Source organism: Silurus aristotelis, assembly GCF_946808225.1.
Source record: "Silurus aristotelis genome assembly, chromosome: 9".
Lineage (NCBI taxonomy): Eukaryota > Metazoa > Chordata > Actinopteri > Siluriformes > Siluridae > Silurus > Silurus aristotelis.
This window is the reverse complement of record NC_139582.1, coordinates 2,240,888-2,268,575: the sequence shown is the minus strand read 5'-3', so window position 1 is coordinate 2,268,575 and position 27,688 is coordinate 2,240,888. Positions and strand designations below refer to the sequence as shown.

General features: G+C 40.5%; 2 protein-coding genes across 3 annotated transcripts in view; one reads left to right on the top strand and one right to left on the bottom strand.

Moving 5' to 3' along the window:
* Window positions 1–2,211: 2,211 nt before the first annotated feature.
* ccnb2 (cyclin B2) lies at window positions 2,212–4,979 on the top strand. Its single transcript, XM_083550048.1, has 8 exons — window positions 2,212–2,372; window positions 2,981–3,100; window positions 3,184–3,438; window positions 3,516–3,674; window positions 3,754–3,990; window positions 4,209–4,349; window positions 4,423–4,533; window positions 4,605–4,979. The coding sequence occupies exons 1-8, from the start codon at window positions 2,355–2,357 to the stop codon at window positions 4,710–4,712; spliced, it is 1,149 nt and encodes a 382-aa protein (XP_083406174.1). The 5' UTR covers window positions 2,212–2,354; the 3' UTR covers window positions 4,713–4,979.
* A 1,691-nt stretch (window positions 4,980–6,670) lies between these two features.
* The window catches only part of myo1ea (myosin IEa), a 63,230-nt gene continuing 42,212 nt past the window's right edge, over window positions 6,671–27,688 (bottom strand). The window contains exons 18-29 of one of the 2 annotated variants that reach the window (XM_083549886.1): window positions 27,237–27,335; window positions 24,928–25,072; window positions 17,087–17,201; window positions 16,582–16,751; window positions 13,167–13,312; window positions 11,878–12,024; window positions 11,625–11,782; window positions 11,288–11,377; window positions 10,443–10,638; window positions 10,317–10,346; window positions 8,430–8,599; window positions 6,671–7,770 (exon numbers count right to left, since the gene is read on the bottom strand). In XM_083549886.1, the coding sequence (XP_083406012.1) occupies window positions 7,694–7,770; window positions 8,430–8,599; window positions 10,317–10,346; window positions 10,443–10,638; window positions 11,288–11,377; window positions 11,625–11,782; window positions 11,878–12,024; window positions 13,167–13,312; window positions 16,582–16,751; window positions 17,087–17,201; window positions 24,928–25,072; window positions 27,237–27,335 (1,543 nt within the window). In that variant the 3' untranslated portion in view covers window positions 6,671–7,693. The remainder of the gene's footprint in view (window positions 7,771–8,429; window positions 8,600–10,316; window positions 10,347–10,442; window positions 10,639–11,287; window positions 11,378–11,624; window positions 11,783–11,877; window positions 12,025–13,166; window positions 13,313–16,581; window positions 16,752–17,086; window positions 17,202–24,927; window positions 25,073–27,236; window positions 27,336–27,688) is intronic. The other variant, XM_083549887.1, reaches the window with a different exon arrangement.

The window sequence follows — 27,688 nt, the reverse complement described above, 5'->3', positions numbered from 1 at the left end:
CTGCTAATGAGAGGTTTGGTCACTGCAGAGTGGGCTTTCAGTCCAAATGCTCTTAAATGTTGAGACACTGTATGATGAGACAGATCCTTACCCTGTTCAGCGCTGAACTGGTGAGCAATTCCAGCTGCAGTGTGGAAACGATTGCCCATTGAGATCCTCCACAGTATCCTGTCCTCTCTTGTATTTGTCTTCCGTGGACGACCAGCCTTCTTGGCGGACTTGAATGAGTTTGTGATGTTGTAAAGATTCAATATTCTTGAAATCACAGATTTGGAACAACCAACTTGTCTTGCTATGGCTGATAGGGTCATCCCTTTGGCCTTCATTTGGACAACCTGCTGCCGGAGGCTTTCACTCACTTCAGAACGGCCCACCATCTTGCAGAGTCGGTGAAACTGGAAGTTAGGCTGCCAGTTAAATAGGGGTTGACAGATAATCAAGGAAATTAGCACCAGGTACCAGATTAACACCAATAACTGGGAGGTATCGGAAAGTGTTATCTAATTTTGATCAGTTTGTTTTCTGCAAAATAATGTTTTTTTTTTTTTGGAAATGCCGTAGATATTTTGTGGAAAAGGTGTTCTGGTAGCATGGTATAGACAGGACAAAAACTCCTTCAACTGTTGAAGGAGTATATATATATATATATATATATATATATATATATATATATATATATATATATATATATATATATATATATATATATATATATATATAAAATTACAATAAGAAAGTAGACATTTTACAGCTGGAAAACCGGAAAATGGTATATTATTATTTTTTTCGAAGTAAATAAAAAATATTGTGTTGTTTGTCATACAATACAATATAATACAATCCACAAATTATATACTAAAACTTCCAGTAAATTATAAGATATTGATGTAAATAATATTAATAAACACATACAGAGAGGAAGATGGAAATATGATATTATTTTTATCTTATAAAAAACTTTTTATATGTGGTCATGTCATATAGCATATTGAACTTAACTCTACAAAACAGTAGCCACCATTTATATACTATATCTTCTACTATAAATACTCAAATATATTGTTATAACATAATATATAAAAAAACCTAAATATTGTTTACATTCATGTGAAATATTTTGAACTTAAATCTACAATACAAAACAATCTATTATTTATATACTATAATTCGTACTATAAATAATATAACATATTGCTACAAAATGATAATTAAAAAGAAATATATTCAACCAAGGGGGAGTGGTGGCTCCAGCGGTTAAGGCGCTGGGTTGCCGATCGGAAGGTCTGGGGTTCAAGCCCCGGTATCGCCAAGCTGCCACTCTTGGGCCCTTGAGCAAGGCCCTTAACCCTCTATGCTCCGGGGGTCCCTTACGAGGGAAATATCAAGGTCCGTGACATCGGAGCAGGTGGGGCCGCCTTCCCGTGGGCTCACCACCTGCAGGAGGGACCGTAAGGGACGGTGCTGTGAGGATTGGGCAGCAGTCGAAGGCGGGGGCCTGCTTAGACTGCTGCCCCCGCGACCCGAATTACGGATAAGCGGGAGAAAATGAATGAAAAATAATACATTTTGTGGTTGAATATATTCATTCATTCATTCATTCATTCATTTTCTTCTCTAAGCAGGCCCCCGCCTTCGACTGCTGCCCAATCCTCACAGCACCGTCCCTTTTTATTCTATATCAGCATGCATCAACATGCTTTGTCTAACTAAATAATTTTTTTCTATAAAATTATAAAAAAAAAAAATACATACAGCGAGACGACAGAAAATCTTAGATTCCTATATTTTATTGAAAAAAGAATATTTGTATTGTTTGTAGATTTTTGTACATGTATTTATAATATATAACTTGAAAGTATTTCTACAATACAATTCAATCCATTATTTATATACCATAACCTGTGCTATAAATAATAAAATATAACGCTATAAAATTATATTTAAACATGACCTGTGATCATGCAATATATATCACCAATAATATGCTAAAATCTCTACTATAAATTACAAATTATATTGCTATAAAATGATATTAATAAAAATATAAATAGGAAATCGTCCTAGGACTCGCTATCCAATAGGAAACGAGGTGAGCAGCGAAGACCCGCCCAATACAGCGTGTCGCGTCCCATTTGATTGACATTCCATCATCCAATAAAATGGGTCGCCTTAGTGACGCGTTATCCAATGGGAGCAGAGAGTGCGGTATTTGAATCGTCGCAGCTGCGCTGTTGTTCCTGCGCTCGCACTTGGTGTTTGAACGGACAAAAAGGAACGCGAGAGTGAAGCGATCACACGATCTTGTTGTTAAAAATTCGTTTTTGAGGTTTTAAGTCTTTTTCACGGTCATCAATATGGACCTTCGCGCTGTTGTAAGTATTTGTGTAAGAAACGTGTTTTGTTTTGCATTCTGGATTGGTTATGGTTGTTCCAACGTTATCAACCGAACCTATTAGCATGCGTGAGGGAATAAAAGATCTAGTTTTTCCATCATTAATTGGTTCTTTTTTTAATGTTTTATTATTAAATAATGCTATAAATGTAATCTAAACTTTAAAATCTAGCTTTTTTTTTTGTAGTTTCTATTTAAGTTAAAGCCCCAATCTGGCTTTGTGCTGATATTAGCATGTAGTGTAGAACCTGCAGGATAAAAACAAGTGTTTGTGCACGTGTGTAGGCCTCTGTTATTCAGAGTTGTCCTTATTATGACTGCAATAAATCACTTTCACATGGTTCATCACCCTGGTCTATTGGCCTGATTGGTTCCATAAGTGTCTGAGAAACCTACAATCAGGGATTTTTCTTTTTCCCTGCTGAGATCCACTACTTAAGAGCAAGTTGGTAGACTATTTTCTAGCTTGTGGGTGTTGGCTGCTTAGGTAATTTAGAGATTTACTGATATTCCAGGTGCCAAAACCATTCCAGCTGCTTTATTGACATGGCCTGTGTATTTCCAATCTGCTTGTGTTCTCTTTCTCAGTACCGCAATGCAGAGAACCCGACTCTAGTCGGTGGCAAGGCCGGTGCTGTTAACGTTGGAGTGAGGAGGGCTGTCCTGAGCGAACTGTCTAACTTTGCTGCCAAACCTGCAAAGACTACGGTAACTCCGGTTCCTTTCGTACAGCTTTTACTTTCCCTCTCAATTCCTCTCCTTTCTTCATGAAGATCTTGCTCTTGTTGTAGAAGGGTGTTAAGGCAGCAGCTCAGCCAGCTGCTGTGCAACCGAAACGTGTCCCAGTTCTACCAGAGGTCCTCCCTCCTGCTCCGGTTGCTTCACCAGTTCAGGCCGACGTCTCCATGAAGGAGGAAGACGAGCTGTGCCAGGCGTTTTCCGATGCCCTTTGCCCCATTGAGGACATCGATCGGGGTGATGAGGACCTCCCGCAGCTGTGCTCTGAATACGTGAAGGACATCTACGTGTACCTCCGGCGCCTTGAGGTGAGGGAGTAGTCACAATCACACATACCATCCATTACATTGTTAAACACTCATCCATCGGTGCGTTTTTATATCAGGCTCAGCAGTCGATCCGTCCGAGATACATGGACGGCTACGAGATCAACGAGCGTATGCGTGCTCTTCTGATCGACTGGCTCATTCAGGTGCACTCAAGGTTCCAGCTTCTCCAGGAAACCCTGTACATGACCGTCGCCATCCTCGATCGCTTCCTTCAGGTACAACTTGTCGTCGCGTGCAGCGTTTTTATTTATTTTTTCCCCCATCCTCCCAGATATTAGAACTTTCTATTTCTAGGCTCAACCGGTGTCCCGGAGGAAACTGCAGCTGGTCGGGGTCACTGCAATGTTGCTTGCTTCCAAGTATGAAGAAATGTACGTCCCAGAGGTCGGGGATTTCGCCTACATCACGGACAACGCCTTCACAAAACCGCAGATTCGGGAAATGGAGATGCTGCTTCTCAGAGAGCTGAACTTTGAGCTCGGGCGCCCGTTGCCTCTTCACTTTCTCAGGAGGGCTTCCAAGGCTGGAAATGTAAGATTTCCTGTTGGTTATTTGATTAGTGTGTGCATCTGAGTGGCCTGGATAATGGGCATAAAACCGCACGCTAATTGGAACAGGGTTTCTGCGGTCTTTAATTTTAAACCTGAAAAATGAAACCTCTGTATCTGTTCCCTCTATTATCTAAACCTCCTCCTCTCTTGACTAGCTGAAGGTTATAACTGAGCCTTGTTTGACCGGTTGTTCTCCAGGCTGATGCAGAGAAGCACACCCTTGCCAAGTATTTTCTCGAGCTGACCCTGTTGGACTACGACATGGTCCATTACCATCCTTCAGAAACTGGTGCTGCTGCTTTGTGCATCTCTCAGCTTGTGGTTGACGGACAGAAATGGGTAAGAACGTCTTTTCACATTTGCTTCTTTTCAGTGCTTCATAACTTGCTCAATGTCCTCTGGTTTCTTTTAGTCTCCAACGCAGGAGTACTACACCACCTATAGCGAGGCCCACCTGAAGCCCATCATGAAGCACATGGCCAAAAATGTGGTCAAGGTTAACGAGGGACTCACCAAATACGTGGTAGGTGAAATTGCATTTAATGATTTTTAGCGTTTAGGGTTATTTTTGAGTTTTTTTTTTTCTTGTTTCAGGCTGTAAAGAAAAAGTACTCGAGCAGCAGGCTCATGAAGGTCAGCTTGCTCCCTCAGCTGAAGTCTTCACTCCTGAAGGACCTCGCTGCCTCTCTGCTCACCTCTTGATCTTTTTTTTCCCCCAAACAATCGTTGACTCCAATCTGCACTTTATCACTAATCAGCCATTGGAAATGGACTGCTGCTTTAAAGATGTATATATTATGTGCAAATTAACTGAATTTTTTTACTTTTTTTAAATGAACATGTACCACTTGCAATTCAATTTTTAAGTAGTTTTACTGTCACTTTTTTTAGATGTTCTTGCTGAATTTTTGCCTTCAGGAGTTGACTGGAACATTTCAATAAAAAGTCCAAAGATGTTCTAACTCTAAATGGTGGTCATGTTTTTTTTTTTTTTTTTTTGGTGATTAGATAAGGCCTGGAAAAAAACAAGTGTTTTGGTACTTCTACTAAACTCCTCCACATACATGGTTTTTGATACTATTGATTTGTGGACCATTTCTGCTGGCATGGGGGAAAAGTCTCTTCATGCATGATGTGATGTCCTACTTTTCGAGGATCAGTTTGTCACTGTTTCCTATAATCAGAGGATTTACTTGATTAACAGCATTTGTTAGGTGGTATGAACTTTGACTTGAATTAGGAGACCCCAACACCTGTTTCATGACTGCAGTACTTTCCATTAGTTGGTGCGGAACATCTGCTATAGAGCCAAATTTGGTATAAGAAATGTATTTAATACTCCATAGAAAAGCCTTTTTCGGTATTGATTTTTGGCCCATTCTTTAAATCTCAGCGGTTCCTTGGGCCTCTTCTATGAACTCATCTCTAGTTCTTTCTATAGCTTTTTAATGGGATTAGGGTCTGGTGATTGGCTGGACCATTCTAGACCAGTTTCCTCAGCAGTGTGTTTGGGATCGTTGTCTTGCTGAAATGGCCACCTTCGTTTCATCATCCTGGTAGATGGGAGCAGATTTCAGTCTCTGTACTATGTGTGTCCATGTCATGTGCTACTCATTTTTATACAATATAAAACAGTCCATAAGGCTCAATTATTGAAGATCTGTTCCTGACATGTAAACTTTCACCCTGTAACCTGAGTCCTATGTTTGCACGCTGTCCCAAATTGCACAAGTTTTGAAACTTCTTTAAAATTGTCTCAAGTTCTTTAAATCAAATTGGACCTTTTGGCATTTGGTCTCAACCTCTAACCCAGAATCAAGGTAGAGTCGCATTTGCATATTTTTGTATATACTTCAAATGAGATTTTTCTTCAGCAGTGGCGTCTCGCATGGTGAGCGTGCACACAGGCCATGACTCTTTAATTCCTGTTTTTTCTGAAGCTCTCCACAAGTGCTCCTCGGCTCTTAGACAGCTCTTCTATTCTTTTCACTCGATCTGTCGAGGAGCACCTCTTCATGGCTGCTTTATGGTGAAATGTTTGGCCCACTTCTGGATTATAACCCAACAGTTTAGAAATCTCCATCAGGATGTTCAACAAGATTGTGAAGGTCTTGAGGGAACCCATCATAAGTGTTTCTTGTGTGACACTTTGGTAAAGGGACACCTTTATACAGGTTATTAATGGGGCCTAAAGCAGCTGATAAATTTGCAATGACACGGGGGTGTGTCTTTCCATGCCTTTTTTTTCCACCTCCCTGTCTTCATGTGTTCAATACTTTTTCCCTGTGTCATTTCACATTATCACACACAACTTCATTTATGGAAATCTATGGTTTGATTTCTTTGTATGTGTGGACTGCATGGGTTGTTACCAACATCTGATAAAAATGTAATGTCAATAGCACCTTAAGAAATATATTTACTGAGAAAAATGGGGACGTGTTCAATACTTATTTTACCCGCTGTGTATACATATTATATATAGTACAAAACGAGAGAACGTCCACTCTTTCACGGGAGACACATGCACTCGTCACATGGACTAACATTCTATTGTAACAGACAAAGAAAGACAAAAAAATTACCGTATTTCCCAAAATCACAATACTACATAATTATGAACAGGAACAGAAACCAGCAGTCGCATGAGACGTATCCATGGGCAGAAACAATGAAACCAGGAGCATTTATTTAGAAAAAATTTTGTGTATAGTGGATATGAAGTCATTTAAATCATTTTAATGCTTACAGTTCATTCGGTGAATATTTTGTTCCAATCATTTTCCATCTAAACACAACCCTATTGTGCATAAATAAACAAACCGGAGGGAGACGGTACACATGAATAGTTTCCCTCCTATTATGAACATATTTCTTTTTACAAAATATTCTAGATACGTCGATGCAAAATGCCTGCATGTAAACAAATCACTTTTTTTTAAAAACAATGACCTTCAGAAGAATCGTGCATCTTTAGCAAACCTTCATTTATATTTATATATATTTACATCCTTTGGGGGGGGGGCTGATGGAGGTGGGGGGTACTTGATACTGATAAAGTGCTTTGTAACCACGTCCAGTGTCTCTGGTATTGACCAGACATCGACGCAGTAACACGTGCGCTTCGTGGTTTCAGGTTTGATTGACTTCGTAAAGACGAACGTTTCGAATGAAAATTTACGTTCAGATGTAAAATTTTTAGATTAAAATCAGGCATTTAGCAGCAAAAAAAAAAAAAAAAAAATCTCTATATTATATTAAACCTTAGACCTATTAGAGATAAACCACGACACAGTAATGCACCTTCATTTACACAAGAAAATCCTTCTGCTTTTAAAAGTAATGAAATAAAGGCTTCAGGGTCCCGAAGTAAAATCGATTGCGGATGAAAAAAAGAAAAAAAAAACACCTCATGAGCTATAAATACAATAAATAGTTTTTGATCAGTGCTCACAAGGACTCTCGCGTAACTCTTGTCCCTGGAGAGAAGTGTGCTGTGATGTGAAGGTTATCGTCCTTGTGCATGACAAGACCGAAGTATAAGAAAGACTCTGCTGCTGTGAAAATCCACAGCAAGATCTTCCTCTACGTCGCGTTCTTCTCCCTCGTTCTCTCACTCATCCGTTTTACACTGCACTACGAGTCTTTTGAGGTACGGGCTGCTCGGCTGCAGAAGATGGAGTTTAGATCTTAGTGACGTAGTTGTTTGGGAAAAGGCCCTGTTTGCCTCTCAGCCTCCCGGTCCACCAGCCTGAGGCGTCTAAGGAGCAAAGACACGTTTAGTTTATTTTCCTAAAGCCACAAAAACACCTTTTTTTGTTCTTGTATACTCTCAACCCCAAGTACAGTACTGTCCATTTTCACTCCCAACACTGGCTTACCTTTTACCACCATTTTCTTCTCACGTGTTTGAAAAAAATTGATCTATCTGTGTTATGTATGCATGGACACTGTGTAAAATGTAAATAAAAACAGATTGGTAAAGCTCCACCCATAATTATATACGTCCATTTACTATTTCCAGACCTTTGTTGCGCCGTTTGAACTTTTTTGAGAGGTTTTGCAGCCATCAAATTCTATTTGTTTGTCTGTCTGTGTGTCTGTCTGTGTGTCTGTCTGTGAGTCTGTCTGTCTGTGTGTCTGTCTGTCTGTGTGTCTGTCTGTCTGTGTCTGTCTGTCTTTGTGTCTGTCTGTCTGTCTGTCTATGAGTCTGTCTGTTAATCTGTCTGTGTATCTGTCTGTGTGTCTGTCTGTGTGTCTGTGATATAACCAGGCTAGGTGTAGGTGATGTGGTTTTGGGGTGTTCAGGACGCTCTCTCTTAGACTCATCCACACAAGATCTCAGTATAAATACACCAGCACTCCTGTGATTATCTGATAGTGTTTATGATCACTGTACTTCGTGGTCCCTTTGCTCACCTTCCATAATGATATCGATGATGTCCTCAGCATTGAAGCTAAGCTCGTCGGTGTCCTGGGCGTCGTAGGCGTACAGAGCTTTACACTGAGGCACCTGAGGCTTGGGTTTGGGAGCGGGTTTGGGCCGCCCACCTCCCGGGGTGGGCCTGTTAGCTGACTGCCTGTGAGCCCTGAAACACAACATGACAATAATAATCAGGCTCACAGGTGCATCATCGCACAGGGCTCTGGAACTCCACCAGGGCTCTGGAACTTTACAGCATGCTTCACGAGAGCAAAGTGAAGTTAACCGAGAGGTCGAAGTTAACTTTACTTTAAATCAAGCATAGCGTGGCGTGTAATCACCTCAGGTTCAGACCAATTAATGATTTCATTCAATGCTTACGAGTTCATGATTTCAGGTTGGCCACAAGGTGGCGGCAGATGCAAGCGTTTCACAAAAGCATGAACTTCCAAACAATGAGCTCAAAGGAATAGTGGTTTTTCAAACCCCATCTGTAGCATATGTGCGATGAATTACTTTTATCACAAGTACAGGAAATTGCTTGTGTCTGTCTCATCCCCAGACGTTTTACTGTAACCGCGGTTGTGTAAACATGCTCTGAGTACAGGGAAACGTGACTAAACCATTCCCTGTGGTTAATTACACGACACATTCTACAGATGTGCTAGAAAGCGTTTAAAAACATCACACCAGTATTCCTTTAACATCTCATGTTGTTTTTTTTTCTCTTTCTACAAAGCTGAGACTCATTTCATTTCCATCATCGGTGAAAACAGCTCGCGTCTTCTTTCGCGCCACTCGTAGAAGACCGTGTGCTCTTCTAGTCCGAGTTTGCTCAGTGAAAGCGCAGGCTGAATGCATCTCTCCTGGGACCTCGTGGATTTGTTTGTGTGATGTACGGAGGACCCAGAAGAGGTTCAGGTTCAAAACAACAAACAACAGCAAAAAAAGCCAAGAACGGAATTAATTCCAAATCAGCTTTGTAACCTCCAGCTTTCTGAGATGAGATATTTGTTTAGAACTGACACACATCTTCAATTTCTTCTAAAAGAATGGGTCAAAAAAAAAGCTGTATCCTGTTACAGCATTCGGAATTTGTCGATTGGGTGTACACTGTACAGACAAAAGTTTGTGGACAACTGACCATAAGATTGGTATGTGCTTCTTTTTTGAACGTCCCGTTCCACATTAAGTCCACGTTTGCTCTCATCATAACCTCCACCACAGTTCTGGGAAGATGTTCTATTAGATTTTCTGGAGATTTGTGCTCATTCAGGCACAAGGGTGTTAGTCAGGTAGGTGAGGTGAGGAGGTGCAGTCAGCGTTTACATTCATTGTTTAATAGGGTTGGAGCTTGACAGCAGGAGATCTTCCACTGAGACTCACATCTTCATGGAGCTGACTTTGTGCACAGGGGAATTCATTCTGGATTGTCATACAGGTTTGGGTCTCCCAGTTCAAGTGAATTACATATGACTGGCGAAATAAGGTGCCCTAATACTTTTGTCCATATAGTGTACTTCCTGTCCTTTTTATTTAGATTCTGATCACATGTCCACAATTTCAATGTTATCATTAAACAGCGTTCTGGTCCTTTTTTTGATGTAAATAATGGATTATATAAATAAGGACCTTTTTATGGTAACGAGGCGTCGGAGCTGATTTGGAATTGAGCGTCTCTGTCAAACCTCAGAGTCTGATAAGGCAGATTTGAAACCACAACCAGCACCACCATTGATGACACCACACCAATACACACACACACACACACACACACCCACACACACACACACACACACCCACCCACACACACACACACACACACACACACACACACACACACACACACACACACACACACACACACACACACACAGACTCACATTCCTCCATTTGAAGATGCCCGCTGGTTTCTGTTATAGTAAAGAGATAGATCAGTTGTGTTACACAGTGTGTCATGTTCATGGTTTTGTGTGTGTGTGTGTGTGTGTGTGTGTGTGTACACTCACCCAGCAGCTCCCTGATCGGGCACTCTGAGGCAGTCCAGGTTAGGCTGCTGACTCGTCTGCCTGTTGGTTCTGTCCTTCAGCTGATTGGAAGTGACAGGCAGGAAGGGGCGGGAATGATTACCTGAGGCCGGCCTCTGATGCTGCGCGTTCCTCTGACTTGGATTATGATATTTTAGCCCACCGTTCTGATGAGCGACTGAAATTAACATACACAATTAGAAAATGTATGACTTTGTATGACTTTGGCAGTCTGTCTGTCTGTCTGTCTGTCTGTCTGTCTGTCTGTCTGTCTGTCTGTCTGTCTGTCTATCTATCTATCTATCTATCTATCTATCTGTCGGTCGGTCTATCTATCAGTCTGTCTGTCTGTCTGTCTGTCTGTCTGTCTGTCTGTCTGTCTGTCTGTCTGTCTGTCTATCAATCTACCGGTCTGTCTGTCTGTCTGTCTGTCTGTCTGTCTGTCTGTCTGTCTGTCTATCAATCTATCAATCTACCGGTCTGTCTGTCTGTCTGTCTGTCTGTCTGTCTGTCTATCTATCTATCTATCTATCTATCTATCTATCTATCTATCTATCTATCTGTCTGTCTGTCTGTCTGTCTGTCTGTCTGTCTGTCTGTCTGTCTGTCAATCTACCGGTCTGTCTGTCTGTCTGTCTGTCTGTCAATCTACCTGTCTGTCTGTCTGTCTGTCTGTCTGTCTGTCTGTCTGTCTGTCTGTCTGTCTGTCTGTCTGTCTATCTATCTATCTATCTATCTATCTATCTATCTATCTATCTATCTATCTATCTATCTATCTATCTATCTGTCTGTATCTGTCTGTATTTCCTGTGTGTTTCCCGTGTTACCTGGAGGGCCGGGAGCGACCCGTGTTGGAATGTTCTGATGAGTTCTAACTGTGCTGAAACGGTTCATACTGGGGCCTTTCTTAGTGGGACCTGGAAAAACAATACACTCAGTTACACACAGCACTTTACTACTAATACACAATAACAACAAAGATGCCAGAAAGAGTTTTTATAGTGGACCAAAGTCTAAAGTAATCCTACTCTCGTTCCACCCACATTCCCACATCAAGCTCCTAACACAGCTGATACACTTCTGATTACAGAACAGACCAGTCAGAGGGTGAAGAAGTTTTCAGAGTGAAACTCTACACTCTCAGAATGACAGCGTGATACTCACGTGAGTTTTTAGGAAGGCCTGGGCCGATGCTGACCTGCAGCATCTTGTTGGAGGGTTTCAACGTAGCTATATCTCCCTGACCGTGCATGAACTGCACTTGCCGAGACCCGGCGTTGCTCCACGGCCCCCAGCTCTCCTTCTTTAGCTTCATCTCCAATCTGAACATCAGAAGCAAACCAATTAAATCATTAACCCCTTTTTTTTGTTTTTTTAGAAACGAGTCAATCATCGAACTCGGGGTACGAAGACTCACGTGTTGGCGAATTTGAGAGGCAGCTTCCTTTTGGTTTTTTCCTCGTATCTCTGCGACAGCAGGCTGATGAACTCAGTTTTGAAGACACACTCCAGAAGGCTGTCATACTCCTGTTCGTGAAGGATCAGGAAGTCATCCTGAAGAGTGCTGAACGCCGAGAACAAGGACGGCAGGAAGACAACACATGCGTTTATAATTCATATATACATTTTATTGCCAAAAGTTTGCGGACACCTGGTCTTAAATATGGTAAATGCTTCTTCTTGCGCACTGCATTCCACATTTGGTCCCAATGTGCACTAATAATCCACTCTTCTGGAAAGATGTTCCACTATTTTTTTGAGTGTGCATGTGGACATTTGTGTTCATCAGTAAAGTCAGGTACCGATGTTGGTGATGTGAGGAGGCCTGGGAGGAGGCAGCGTTTCAATTCATTCCAAAGCTGCTCAGTAGGGCAACTCAGGCAACTCAGGCAACTCAAGATCTTCCTCTTTAAACCTTGTAAAGCAGATCTTCATGGAGCTGGCTTTGTGCACAGGGGCATTGCCATGCTGGAACAGGTTTGGGTTTCCAAGTTCGAGTGAATGCATATTTTGACAATATAGTGTATAATTCATTCATTATAGATTCATCAGTATTTCTAGAGGCTATCAAGTGTTCACGAGACCGGTTTGAGTTAGCAGAAAGTAACTCAAATAAACACTCTTTACAACCATGCTGAGCAGATAAGCATTTCAAAACTCTACTCGCCAAATCCACCACTCTTCTTGGAAGATGTTCACAGATTTTGTGGAGATTCGTGCTTAATCATACATAAGTATGTTAGTAAAGTCAGGACCTGATAGCAGGAGAACTTCCACTCCAACATGGCTAAAAAACAGGTACCCCAGGTACTTTTGTGAATATAGTGTACACATGGGGATGCTGATGGCTGATGAAGTGGACGCTCTCAATGCATCTCTCCAGTTTCTCAGACTACATAATTTAGAACATGCGAGAGCTCTGCAGTAAGAAAGAATTCAGCTCTGATTCTCTGAGGTAATGCAAATACAATAATAAATATAGTGTAAATCACGTGTGACTTTTCTCTTCCTGTGACATTTACCACTGATTATGGATCAAGGTATGTTTACCCACTCTCTAAATATTAACTCAGCGCTGTTTAATGATTGACTAGTTAACCTATTATATCTCTCTCTTTCAAACATACACACACACACACACACACACACACACACACACACACACACACACGCACACAGAGTGAGAAACCGTGCTTCATATCTTACCTGAGAGAAACAGCCATGATCTTGTCCACGTCGATTTTACGCTTGAGAACCTCTTTGATCTGGCCCTTCTCAGGACCTTGCTTCACCTTCTCTCTCCCAATCAGGTACACAGACTTCGGCGTGAGGATGAAGTCTCGTTTAATACCCTGTCAAATGAAAACAATAGCAATAAACTGTAAGATTCATTGCCATGTAATATGCCAGTGACATATTTTATAAATGTAATTTTAAATATATATTTTTCACTCATATCATATCTGTAATTAATCATAATAGTTGCCATTCAAACTACTAAAATCCTTGCAGATAGTTTTTCCGGCCTTCAGTCCGCTGTCATTACGATAGCGGCCTCTAGAGGCGAATCACTGACGCCACGTGCTGTTTGTTTTTACAAGCGAGACTGCATGCTGCATTTATTATTTATCATTTATTAATAATAAAGATTATTCATTACAAAGTTTGTTTTTATACAGTATCCATTTGATCTGTTAATTAATCACTTATCGATGAGTACGATCCAACCTAGCTTAATCCACTATCGGTCGACATACAGTGAGGAAAATAAGTATTTGAACACCCTGCTATTTTGCAAGTTCTCCCACTTAGAAATCATGGAGGGGTCTGAAATTGTCATCGTAGGTGCATGTCCACTGTGAGAGACATAATCTAAAAAAAAAAATCCAGAAATCACAATATATGATTTTTAAACTATTTATTTGTATGATACAGCTGCAAATAAGTATTTGAACACCTGAGAAAGTCAATGTTAATATTTTGTACAGTAGCCTTTGTTTGCAATTACAAAGGTCAAACGTTTCCTGTAGTTTTCACCAGGTTTGCACACACTGCAGGAGGGATTTTGGCCCACTCCTCCACACAGATCTTCTCTAGATCAGTCAGGTTTCTGGCCTGTCGCTGAGAAACACGGAGTTTGAGCTCCCTCCAAAGATTCTCTATTGGGTTTAGGTCTGGAGACTGGCTAGGCCACGCCAGAACCTTGATATGCTTCTTACAGAGCCACTCCTTGGTTATCCTGGCTGTGTGCTTCGGGTCATTGTCACGTTGGAAGACCCAGCCTTGACCCATCTTCAATGCTCTAACTGAGGGAAGGAGGTTGTTCCCCAAAATCTCGCAATACATGGCCCCGGTCATCCTCTCCTTAATACAGTGCAGTCGCCCTGTCCCATGTGCATAAAAATACCCCCAAAGCATGATGCTACCACCCCCATGCTTCACAGTAGGGATGGTGTTCTTGGGATGGTACTCATCATTCTTCTTCCTCCAAACACGTTTAGTGAAATTATGACCCAAAAGTTCTATTTTGGTCGCATCTGACCACATGACTTTTTCCCATGACTCCTCTGGATCATCCAAATGGTCATTGGCAAACTTAAGACGTGCCTGGACATATGCTGGTTTAAGCAGGGGAACCTTCTATGCCATGCATGATTTCAAACCATGACGTCTTAGTGTATTACCAACAGTAACCTTGGAAACGGTGGTCCCAGCTCTTTTCAGGTCATTGACGAGCTCCTACCGTGTAGTTCTGGGTTGATTTCTCACCTTCCTTAGGATCATTGAGACCCCACGAGGTGAGATCTTGCATGGAGCCCCAGTCTGAGGGAGATTGACAGTCATGTTTAGCTTCTTCCATTTCCTAATGATTGCTCCAACAGTGGACCTTTTTTCACCGAGCTGCTTGGCAATTTCCCCGTAGCCCTTTCCAGCCTTGTGGAGGTGTACAATTTTGTCTCTAGTGTCTTTGGACAGCTCTTTGGTCTTGGCCATGTTAGTAGTTGGATTCTTACTGATTGTATGGGGTGGACAGGTGTCTTTATGCAGCAAACGACCTCAAACAGGTGCATCTAATTTAGGATAATAAATGTAGTGGAGGTGGACATTTTAAAGGCAGACTAACAGGTCTTTGAGGGTCAGAATTCTAGCTGATAGACAGGTGTTCAAATACTTATTTGCAGCTGTATCATACAAATAAATAGTTTAAAAATCATATATTGTGATTTCTGGTTTTTATTTTTTAGATTATGTCTCTCACAGTGGACATGCACCTACGATGACAATTTCAGACCCCTCCATGATTTCTAAGTGGGAGAACTTGCAAAATAGCAGCGTGTTCAAATACTTATTTTCCTCACTGTAGCATAATTATTTGTTTGGTTCACCCATCAGCCATATACATAAGTAAATGTTTTGATTTTAATAGCAATGAATATGTAAAAAGAGGTAATTATTAAAGTAATAATGCTCTTTTAATATTACTTGAAAGTTAAAGCTCATTTGTCAGTACGGTGCAGAACAAAATAATAAACTAATCTAGCATTCGGAGGCGTAATAAATACATTCAAAATCCTAATAAAAGCTCCACAATAATACTGCTAGTCACTCCAGCTAGTCATTTTCTGTTACAGAACGACCCTAACCCCCATTAAAGAACAAAAAAATGATGTGTCCCTCACAGATTAAATTTTGGGGGCCCCTGAGAAAAAAAAAAGCAGTGAGATGAATGAATGAATGAATGATATGCCCTGAGACCTGTTTCTGGGACTAATCAGTGTGAGAATGACTGCGGACGTGCACGTGTGTATTGGGATTTGGACTCCTAGGCAGCCATGTTTGAAAGCCGATGCATCTGGTGGCACATAGAGTTTGACTCCGCAGCGGTCTTCACAATCAGTGTGTAGACGATTTCAGTCTGAGCTCAACCAAAGTTACACACACATTCAAAAATACAATTGTTTTCTCAGTGTGTCGCTGTCTGACATCAGAGATTTGCAACAAGAACAACAAAAAGAAAACCAGCATACGACGCATGAAAGGTCATGTGAGGCACGTCATGTGAGAAGACTCCGTGACCGTGAACGTGACTGGACACTGAGTTCATTTAAAACCAAATCCAGTAAAGCAAAAATGTCAGCTAATGTTTACCTTCGTCGTGCTAATCAGCATATTGACATGGACCTCCTTAGTATGTGAATCAATTTGTTTGCATGAACAACCCGAATTTGATTGGGTCATTTGTAATATATAGTGCAGACTATATGGTGACCCTGAATAGTCAAAGACTCGATTCTTGGATAGGAAGAACCTGATTTATCTTAAGACGATGTAAATCCCTGATGCAGTGTAGAATGAAATTTTAGACAGAAACGCTGACGCTAAAGGTGCGTCTCATTCGGCTCAACCTCTCGAACATGGATTTGGTAAAAATCATTGCTGGGGTGCAGTCATTGTGTAGGTCAGGGCTCTATAGGGGAAGAGCTGATGTATCTAATGGATTATGGATGAACATTCCAGAACACTAGAAGTATTCAACGATTGAGCCGGATTTGTCAACTCCCTGACAAGCTCACTGAGAAGCACCTCAGATCTTTCATCACTGTTATAACGTCTGTGGCACCTTAAAGCGTCGGTCATATTTAGTGACGGTGGCTGCAAATTCGATCTTCTCCCTCTTGGCCAGGAACTGCCTGAGCTCGGGCCGGTCGTCCATGCCGATGTAATCTCCCACAAAGTTCCTGTTTATGCTGTGCCTCCTCCTCTCCTTCTTGTTCAGCAGCAGGTCAGAGGCTAAGGATAAAAAAAAAAAAACACACACATAAAACCCTTTAGATCCCTTTAGATTTAGAGTATATTCAGTGATACTGCATCTGAGGTATTCAGATTCAGGTCTAAGGGTTCTTAGCCAAGATGATTAGACAACAAATTTCTATGTCCTTCAGCCTGACCAGCAAATAAGGAAACGAGATCAAAATCAGTGTTTGATACGCAGAGGAAAAGGAAACCCAACTTGTACGCATATAGCCTACATGTTAGTCTTATAAGCTGGCGGTGGTTTCAATTTCCCTCTTAAGTGACCCATGTGACCTTGTGTGACCTTGCAGGCATTAGCTAGTGATGCTCACCTTCCTCTCTCATCTGCACGTATTTCTTGCGAGCGATGTACCGGCGCCAGGCGCGCTGGATAGCTCTGGCATAGCCGTCAAACTTGCGATCCCTCGTCTCCTCCAGGAGGAAGAGCTGTGGAGAAACAGGAGTGTTGTTAGCTTTGCCATCTGCCATCATTTGCACGTCATGTAGAGATTGTATTGGCAAAAGTATTGGGACACCTCACTTTTTCACCCATAGGAATTATTTCCCCAAATTGTTATCACAAAATTGGACACCATTGTATAGGATGTGTTTAGATGTGCAAGAATGAAACCTGCACTAGGAGACCCAGACATGTTCCAGCATGACAATGCCACTGTGCACAAAGGATGCTCCATGAAGATCTGCTTTACACAGATTGGAAGTGGAAGATCTCAATTAGCCTGCTATAGAGCTCTAAACCCTATCGAACACCTTTGGGATGAATGTCAATGTTGACAGTACCCCCAGGAACCCTTACTTTCTCACCCACATCAGTACCTGACTTTACTAACAACCTTGTAGCTGAATGAATCCCCCCAAATCTCTACAAACACACTTTAAAACCTAGTGGAAAATCTTCCCAGAAGAGTGGAGGTTAAGGGCAAATGTGGAATAAATAGGATAGGATGTCCAAAAAAAGAGATTTCTTCTCCCAAACATAATTCTCATAGACATCTACCAGGAACATTGCTTGACAGAGATAAATATGGAGATCTGTCCCTATTTGAACAATACTTTCCATCGCGTTGTAGTTACATTAAACTCCAAAGACACAACCATTGCAAACCAAACATGTCTGACTTGCTATACTTGGGTTATAAAAAAGAAAATATGGCAACCCAGATCTTTTATTTCAGGAATAAACCAATGAACTACTAAGTGTGGAAAGAAGTTCACACGGATCTCCAGAACCTTTCGAGAACCAGCTGCTGAAATAAGTCCAGAACAGAGATCCTAATAATAATAATAATAATAATATTTAGAAAGGTCACTCCATACAGGAGCTTCATTAGTGAGCCGAGGACAGGTGTCTCCAGGTGTCTCGTCTGGCATTTAATCACAACACGAAGACGTGTGCTCGGTGTCAAGCGCTATGATATCTCACAGATACGTCTCGCTAGCTCCTCATGTTGTGATAGGTTCTTCACTCTCTCACATCTTTCCTTCTATACATGCCAGGAGAATGTGAGGATTGGTGCTCCACTCGGTTCTTGGAGCTTGGAGAACTCCAGACTGAACACACTGTTCCCTTATTATCACACACACACACACACACACACACACACACACACACACACACACACACACACACACACACACACACACACACACACACACACACACACACAGATCTGGAGATTTCTCATGAGAGTCATAAAATAAAAATATTTTTCTCGCACCAGAATTTCAGAAGCTTCATATTTGATCCTGAGCTTTTACAGTCTGAGGGTCTGACAGCTCAGACACAAACACAGCACAAAAGTGCCATACATCAGCACTCTGAGAGATCACAGAGTTCATTCTGGCACACATCAGAGCGCACACACACACACACACACACACACACACACACACACACACACACACACACACACACACACACACACACACACACACAGCTGACAAATCTTACAACTAGTCATGAACTAATTAGTCTGTGTCAGCCCTTATCTGAGAGGGAGTTTTGTTTTTAGAGCCGGAGTGGTTCAGAAGAAGTCCCTCCCACTTAATATTTCAGTTGGGTAAGCACACACACACACACACACACACACACACACACACACACACACATACACACACACACACACACACACACACACACACACTTTTTTCTACAAACTCCTTGTGAGCTGGTGGCTGAAATCTAAACACACCTGTGAAAGTAATTAGTATTTTCTACAGATAGATTTTTACCTGCAATTCCTGCAGTAATTTAATTGTATGTAGATTTTCTTTGACCAAACGTATCTATAAATGTCCAGATGTTTCCACTGAAATATCCTCTCTTAGCAAGAAGAACAGATTTACATACTCTTGACAGTTCGTTTCTCCAAACACCCAGCTGAAATACTTTGCTGCGCCTCTTGTAAATCTTGTTGTTCTTCACTAGTTGGTAGATGTTTTTCTTGTGATGCAGTTCATCCCAGAGCAGTTCAGTAGAATTTAGGTGTAGTGACTGGGCAGGTCGTTCCATGAGAGATAAACACTGCAGACGACTGCTTGCTCTCTAAATGACACTTACAGAACCCGGACGTACGTCACAGAACCTTCGACTCATCGTCTTGTATGGTGAAGTTGGTTCTGATAAAAACGCAGTCCAGACAGAATTGAAGTATGGAATGGTGGCCACGTTCAGGTCTTCCACCTCAATGTGTGATTGTGGGGGTGAGGAAATCTGATCACATCTTCTCTCCTGTTCTCCGTCTTGCACAGGTTCTTTGTTTAGAGACAAAAACTTCACATTTGGACTCCAAAGTCCAAATTCACTGTGAATTCTTGTGTTTTTGCCTTTCAGTTGGATAAGCATTAATGACAAAAAACCTTTTCTCCATGTGTGTGTGTGTGTGTGTGTGTGTGTGTGCGCTTGAGAACAAGTGTGTGCAAATGTCAACAGTGACCTCAAAGTAAATTCACAGGCAGATCTTTCATATACAGCATGCCATGAACAGAAACCCTGGTTGTGTCCTAACAAGAGGTCCTTCTTTACAGACACACACTCTTGTGGACTTCCCTCAGTGATGTTGACTCAGTGCTGCTGGTGGAGCGCTGACTTCCTGCTCTGCAAAATTCTCTGCTTTATGTTTGTGAGAAAGGTCTTTCCACACTGTTACTACATTCAGACGTATCAAAGGTTCCCTCAGGACATCGCTAATAACCGGCTATTGTACACATTTTATAGGAACCATGTGAAAAGTACAGAATAAGGGCGAGAGGTAGTGGATCCACCAACAGATGTTTATCTATGAGGTTAGTGTACTGAGTAAGAGAAGATTGTAGCCTACATTGCTAAATTATTACTCTCACACCTCAAAAAAAAAAACATTCCACAGAAGAAGAACGAATTAAAATAGAACTGAGTTCATCTGAGGGATTTCTTTTAAACATTTTTGTTTTTCAAACGTTCACCATCGGCTCATCGGTTCCCGGATCCCTGGTTTCACCCTGAGATCAGTGTGTTCTGGTGTGTATCAGTGTGTGCTGGAGTTTATTAGTGTCTATTAGTGTTTGGTTGCATTAATGTGTGTTGGTTTGTGTTCGGTGTATTAGTGTGTTAGGAGCATTTGTGTGTTTGTATTTGTTTGGTTTTGTCAGTATGTGTGGTGTTTATTGCTACTGTATTGTGTGTTATTACTGTATATTAGTGTGTGTGCTGATGTGTATTAATGTGTGTTGATGTGTATTAATGTGTGTTGGTGTGTATTAGTGTGTGTTTATTGCTACTGTATTGTGTGTTATTACTGTATATTAGTGTGTGTGCTGATGTGTATTAATGCGTTGATGTGTATTAATGTACATTAATGAATGTTTTTGTGTAATAATGTGTGTTCATGTGTATTAATATGTGTTGATGTGCATTAGTGTGTATTAGTTTGTGTTGGTGTGTATAAGTGTGTGTTGATGTGTAGTAATGTGTGTTGATGTGTATTATTGTCTGTTGTGTATAAGTGTGTTTTGATGTGTAGTAATGTGTGTTGATGTGTATTAATGTCTGTTGTGTATAAGTGTGTTTTGATGTGTATTAGTGTGTGTTTATGTGTATTAGTGTGTGTTTGTGTGTATTAATGTGTGTTGGTGTGTATTAATGTGTGTTGGTGTGTATTAATGTGTGTTGGTGTGTATTAATGTGTGTTGATGTGTATTAATGTGTGTTGATGTGTATTAATGTGTGTTGATGTGTATTAATGTGTGTTGGTGTGTATTAGTGTGTGTTGATGTGTATTAATGTGTGTTGGTGTGTATTAGTTTGTGTTGATGTGTATTAATGTGTGTTGGTGTGTATTAGTTTGTGTTGATGTGTATTAATGTGTGTTGATGTGTATTAATGTGTGTTGGTGTGTATTAATGTGTGTTGATGTATAATAGTGTGTGTTGATGTGTATTAATGTGTGTTGATGTGTATTAATGTCTGTTGTGTATAAGTGTGTTTTGATGTGTATTAGTGTGTGTTTATGTGTATTAGTGTGTGTTGGTGTGTATTAATGTGTGTTGGTGTGTATTAATGTGTGTTGGTGTGTATTAATGTGTGTTGGTGTGTATTAATGTGTGTTGATGTGTATTAATGTGTGTTGATGTGTATTAATGTGTGTTGATGTGTATTAATGTGTGTTGGTGTGTATTAGTGTGTGTTGATGTGTATTAATGTGTGTTGGTGTGTATTAGTTTGTGTTGATGTGTATTAATGTGTGTTGGTGTGTATTAGTTTGTGTTGATGTGTATTAATGTGTGTTGATGTGTATTAATGTGTGTTGGTGTGTATTAATGTGTGTTGATGTATAATAGTGTGTGTTGATGTGTATTAGTGTGTGTTGATGTGTATTAGTGTGTGTTGATGTGTATTAGTTTGTGTTGATGTGTATTAATGTGTGTTGGTGTGTATTAGTGTGTGTTGATGTGTATTAATGTGTGTTGATGTGTATTAGTGTGTGTTGCTGTGTATTAATGTGTGTTGATGTGTATTAGTGTGTGTTGATGTGTATTAGTTTGTGTTGATGTGTATTAGTGTGTGTTGATGTGTATTAGTGTGTGTTGCTGTGTATTAATGTGTGTTAATGTGTATTAGAGTGTGTTGATGTGTATTAGTGTGTGTTGATGTGTATAAGTGTGTGTTGATGTGTATTAATGTGTGTTGATGTGTATTAGTGTGTGTTGATGTGTATTAGTTTGTGTTGATGTGTATTAATGTGTGTTGGTGTGTATTAGTTTGTGTTGATGTGTATTAGTGTGTGTTGATGTGTATTAGTGTGTGTTGCTGTGTATTAATGTGTGTTAATGTGTATTAGAGTGTGTTGATGTGTATTAGTGTGTGTTAATGTGTATTAGTGTGTGTTGCTGTGTATTAATGTGTGTTGATGTGTATTAGTGTGTGTTGATGTGTATTAGTTTGTGTTGATGTGTATTAATGTGTGTTGGTGTGTATTAGTTTGTGTTGATGTGTATTAGTGTGTGTTGATGTGTATTAGTGTGTGTTGATGTGTATTAGTGTGTGTTAATGTGTATTAGTGTGTGTTGCTGTGTATTAATGTGTGTTGATGTGTATTAATGTGTGTTGATGTGTATTAGTGTGTGTTGATGTGTATTAGTGTGTGTTGATGTGTATTAATGTGTGTTGATGTGTATTAGTGTGTGTTGATGTGTATTAGTGTGTGTTGATGTGTATTAATGTGTGTTGGTGTGTATTAGTGTGTGTTGATGTGTATTAGTGTGTGTTGCTGTGTATTAATGTGTGTTGATGTGTATTAATGTGTGTTGATGTGTATTAGTGTGTGTTGATGTGTATTAGTGTGTGTTGATGTGTATTAATGTGTGTTGATGTGTATTAGTGTGTGTTGATGTGTATTAGTTTGTGTTGATGTGTATTAATGTGTGTTGGTGTGTATTAGTTTGTGTTGATGTGTATTAGTGTGTGTTGATGTGTATTAGTGTGTGTTGATGTGTATTAATGTGTGTTAATGTGTATTAGAGTGTGTTGATGTGTATTAGTGTGTGTTGATGTGTATTAGTGTGTGTTGCTGTGTATTAATGTGTGTTGATGTGTATTAATGTGTGTTGATGTGTATTAGTGTGTGTTAATGTGTATTAGTGTGTTAGTGTGTGTTTTCTTAAGCATTTGCTGCTGTATATTAGTGTGTTGGTGTAGATTATTGTGTTGGTGTGTATTAGAATGTTGGTGTGTATTAATGTGCGTTATTGTGTGTTGATGTGTGTTGATGTGTATTAGTGTGTGTTGATGTGTATTAGTGTGTGTTGATGTGTATTAATGTGTGTTGGTGTGTATTAGTGTGTGTTGATGTGTATTAGTGTGTGTTGATGTGTATTAATGTGTGTTGATGTGTATTAATGTGTGTTGATGTGTATTAGAATGTTGGTGTGTATTAATGTGCGTTATTGTGTATTAATGTGTGTTAATGTGTATTAGAGTGTGTTGATGTGTATTAGTGTGTGTTAATGTGTATTAGTGTGTGTTGCTGTGTATTAATGTGTGTTGATGTGTATTAATGTGTGTTGATGTGTATTAGTGTGTGTTGATGTGTATTAGTGTGTGTTGATGTGTATTAATGTGTGTTGATGTGTATTAGTGTGTGTTGATGTGTATTAGTTTGTGTTGATGTGTATTAATGTGTGTTGGTGTGTATTGGTTTGTGTTGATGTGTATTAGTGTGTGTTGATGTGTATTAGTGTGTGTTGATGTGTATTAGTGTGTGTTGATGTGTATTAGTGTGTGTTGATGTGTATTAATGTGTGTTGATGTGTATTAGTGTGTGTTGATGTGTATTAGTGTGTGTTGTATTTACTGGTGTGTGTTGGTGTGTATTAGTGTGTTTCGATGTGTGTTAATGTGTATTAATGTGTATTAGTGTGTTAGTGTGTGTTTCTTAAGCATTTGCTGCTGTATATTAGTGTGTTGGTGTAGATTATTGTGTTGGTGTGTATTAGAATGTTGGTGTGTATTAATGTGCGTTATTGTGTGTTGATGTGTGTTGATGTGTATTAGTGTGTGTTGATGTGTATTAGTGTGTGTTGATGTGTATTAATGTGTGTTGGTGTGTATTAGTGTGTGTTGATGTGTATTAGTGTGTGTTGCTGTGTATTAATGTGTGTTGATGTGTATTAATGTGTGTTGATGTGTATTAGTGTGTGTTGATGTGTATTAGTGTGTGTTGATGTGTATTAATGTGTGTTGATGTGTATTAGTGTGTGTTGATGTGTATTAGTTTGTGTTGATGTGTATTAATGTGTGTTGGTGTGTATTAGTTTGTGTTGATGTGTATTAGTGTGTGTTGATGTGTATTAGTGTGTGTTGCTGTGTATTAATGTGTGTTAATGTGTATTAGAGTGTGTTGATGTGTATTAGTGTGTGTTAATGTGTATTAGTGTGTGTTGCTGTGTATTAATGTGTGTTGATGTGTATTAATGTGTGTTGATGTGTATTAGTGTGTGTTGATGTGTATTAGTGTGTGTTGATGTGTATTAATGTGTGTTGATGTGTATTAGTGTGTGTTGATGTGTATTAGTTTGTGTTGATGTGTATTAATGTGTGTTGGTGTGTATTAGTTTGTGTTGATGTGTATTAGTGTGTGTTGATGTGTATTAGTGTGTGTTGATGTGTATTAGTGTGTGTTGATGTGTATTAATGTGTGTTGATGTGTATTAGTGTGTGTTGATGTGTATTAGTGTGTGTTGTATTTACTGGTGTGTGTTGGTGTGTATTAGTGTGTTTTGATGTGTGTTAATGTGTATTAATGTGTATTAGTGTGTTAGTGTGTGTTTTCTTAAGCATTTGCTGCTGTATATTAGTGTGTTGGTGTAGATTATTGTGTTGGTGTGTATTAGAATGTTGGTGTGTATTAATGTGCGTTATTGTGTGTTGATGACACCAACACACACCAGTTCACTGGCTCATCGTTTCCCGGATCTCTGGTTTGACCCTGAGCTCTCTGTAGAGATTTAATCATGTTCTCGCTGATCCCATGTCTCTCCTGTACATTTCTTTTGTGTTCTCCAGTTTCCTGATCGATTACATTTGGAGTAAAGAAACAAGCATTTGCAGCACACACCCATCCTAACTATCGATCACTTTCGGTTCGTTGGACACAGACCAAACAGGGACTCGTACCGATTCAGGTGCTTTGATGAAGAGCTTGGTGCGTCCGAGTTGGTACTGGTCCTGCTCCATGTTGACAGAGCGCAGTAGATGCAGGACGCCCTGCTTCTCGTCTCCACGCCACGCCGGCCACGATTCTTTCGTCAAGATAGCGTACCTAAAAATAGACAAAGAAGATGATGGGAAAAAGTGCTTGCTGGGGTACATGACAACCACACAGCCTAAGGTGTGTGAGATCGAATCCCAGCCACACCAAGATGCGACTCCTGGCCCCTAAGCAAGGCCCCTATCCCTCTAGCTGCTCATGGGTATAAATGTCTCTCTAGATAAAGATGTCTGCCATAAATGTAAATGTAAAACAAGACATTAATACAGATAACTATATATCACTAGTTTTGTGGACACCTGACCATAAGATCGGTATGTGCTTCTTTTTGGACATCCAATTCCACGTTCAGTCCCCATTTGCTCCTATAATAAGCTCCACTCTCCTGGGAAGATGTTCCACTAGATTTTGAGGAACGGGTTCGAATCTCCTAGTTTAAGTGAAGGGAAAATTTCTCCTGCACCCAAAAACAATTGTGTGCCTCCAACTTTGTAGGAACATTTTGGGAAAGATCCACATATGCCTGGAAAAGACCTTCATTCTCAAGAATTCGTACGGATCTTCCTGGAAATACGATCACTGTTTATCCCCCAGATCTTTAAACACAGTTGAATTAAAGCTGGCATTGTTCCATTTCAACACAAGATCATTGTTTCCGAGCGAAAACGTCATGCCATTATCCAATTACCTGCACAGTATATCATTGTATACTTAATTCATGAACTACGTATATAAATGTGGCATTTCAGAGCCTTTTGGCGTGACAAGGCGAACAGCATGAATACAAATCAGCCTTTCAAGACGATGTATAGAAATGCGTCTGGTGCCTATAGCTGTCCACCCAGAGCAGACGGACCAATAAAATAGGAACTCTGTGTGTCTGAGTGTGTGTGTACACACACACCCAGGATGGTGATGGGTGTGTTCTCAAATGGCTGGAGAAATCAAATGGCAGCAGTGTGAATGGAAACTGTGTCTGCCCCACAAGGGGGGTCGGAATATTTCAGCAGACAATAACACACCACAGTTTTTTCAACCTCAGTCACCAATGGATTTTCACCTTGATAATCAGAACCTTATTTTGAAGCTGGGTCAGTGAGCGGATCATGGACACGCAATAACTTGGTCCTGTTCGACATTTGGCAGATCTAAGAAAAGCCCCTGAAGCAGAGAGGGTTAAGTGCCTTGCTCATGAACCCAACATTGGCAGCTTGGCGGTGCTTGAACCCCTGACCATTCAAGAAACTGAGAAAGAACCCAGAGAGGACACCTGACCCAAAGCCATATTCCTTGTTAGCAAGCTGGGATCAGAGCACATGGTCAGCCATTAAACAGAGGAGCACGGAGGGTTACCGGCCTTGATTAAGGGCCAAACAGTAGCAGCTTGGTGATACAGGAGCTTGAATCCACAACCTTCTTAACGGCAACCACTGAGCAACCAATTCCCATAAGGTTATTGCATATTCCAGCTTGTCAGAAAGACTGGGTCAGAGCGCAGGGTCACAGCTATAATATGGCACACATCTGGAGCACAGAGGGTTGAAGCCCAACAGTGGCAGACTGGCAATGCCGGGGCTTAACCCCCAACCTTCTGATCAGTAACCCTCTTATCCAGACGCTATCACGTTTCACATTCACAGCTATAAAGCTAAGCTGAGCAATTGAGGGCAAACTCAAGGGCCCAGCAGTGACCTCCTGATAGTGCCGGGATTTGAACCCATAACCTTCCGATCAGAAGACCCCAACCTGTTCCAGCATGATAATGTGCATAAAGTCAGGTCCATGAAGATTGGAGTGGAAGATCTTCTGCTGACTTTACTAACACCCTTCTGGCTGAATGAATCTTCATAAATTTCCACAAAATCTAGTGAAAACATCTTCTCAGAAGTTTATTATAACAGCAAATGGGGACAAAATGTGGAATGAGATCTTATACCCAGGTGTCCACAACCTTTTTTTTTTTTTTTCAGATTTACACTCCTCATGCCTTAAGCATGAACCTCTTTTCCATTTTCCATTTCACCGCTACTCCTTCAGACGTTCTTAAATTACTCTAATTTTCTTCTCTCTGGGTCTCACTACACTTTTCCACAGCTCTCTCAGACACGAGTACGTTTTCTGATCTAAAGCCAAAACACAACACTTGATCATTTGCACGTCTTCCAGGCTTGAATTCGCTCTGTTGAGTTGAGTGAAGATGCATTTTTTTTTGTACCTGTTGAGGAACTTGCGGAAGACTCTCCTGTAAGCGTAGCCGGCGCGTCTCACTCGGATATTTTCCTTTAAACCAAGATACTCCACCTGATGCTTCACTCTGGGGTGAGAAAAAAAAGCAAAGCTCATTAAACTATTACGTGTGTGTGTGTGTGTGTGTGTGTGTGTGTGTGTGTGTGTGTGTGTGTGTGTGTGTGTGTGTATATACACTAAATTTTGCTTCGCCTATACCCTATTAACACAAAATTATCCCCAATAATTGAGCAAATGTTTCATAGACTAGACAATAAAATTAAAAGTGAAGCGTGTTGAAAATTCCAGACGGTTTTCCGACTCTGAAGAGCATTTAACTTATTTTTTCTCGGCTCACAGAGCAGAAAACCAGACCAGAGACAGGAAACACCACCACTGCTGCGCGAATGCAGCTGGTGTGAACATACGTTGGTGGATTCA

Bases quoted from the DNA above. Each gene is read 5' to 3' on its own strand.
- ccnb2 (XM_083550048.1), top strand. The intron at 3,101-3,183 runs GTAACTCCGGTT...CTCTTGTTGTAG, and splicing joins CCAAACCTGCAAAGACTACG to AAGGGTGTTAAGGCAGCAGC. The intron at 3,991-4,208 runs GTAAGATTTCCT...GTTGTTCTCCAG, and splicing joins GGGCTTCCAAGGCTGGAAAT to GCTGATGCAGAGAAGCACAC.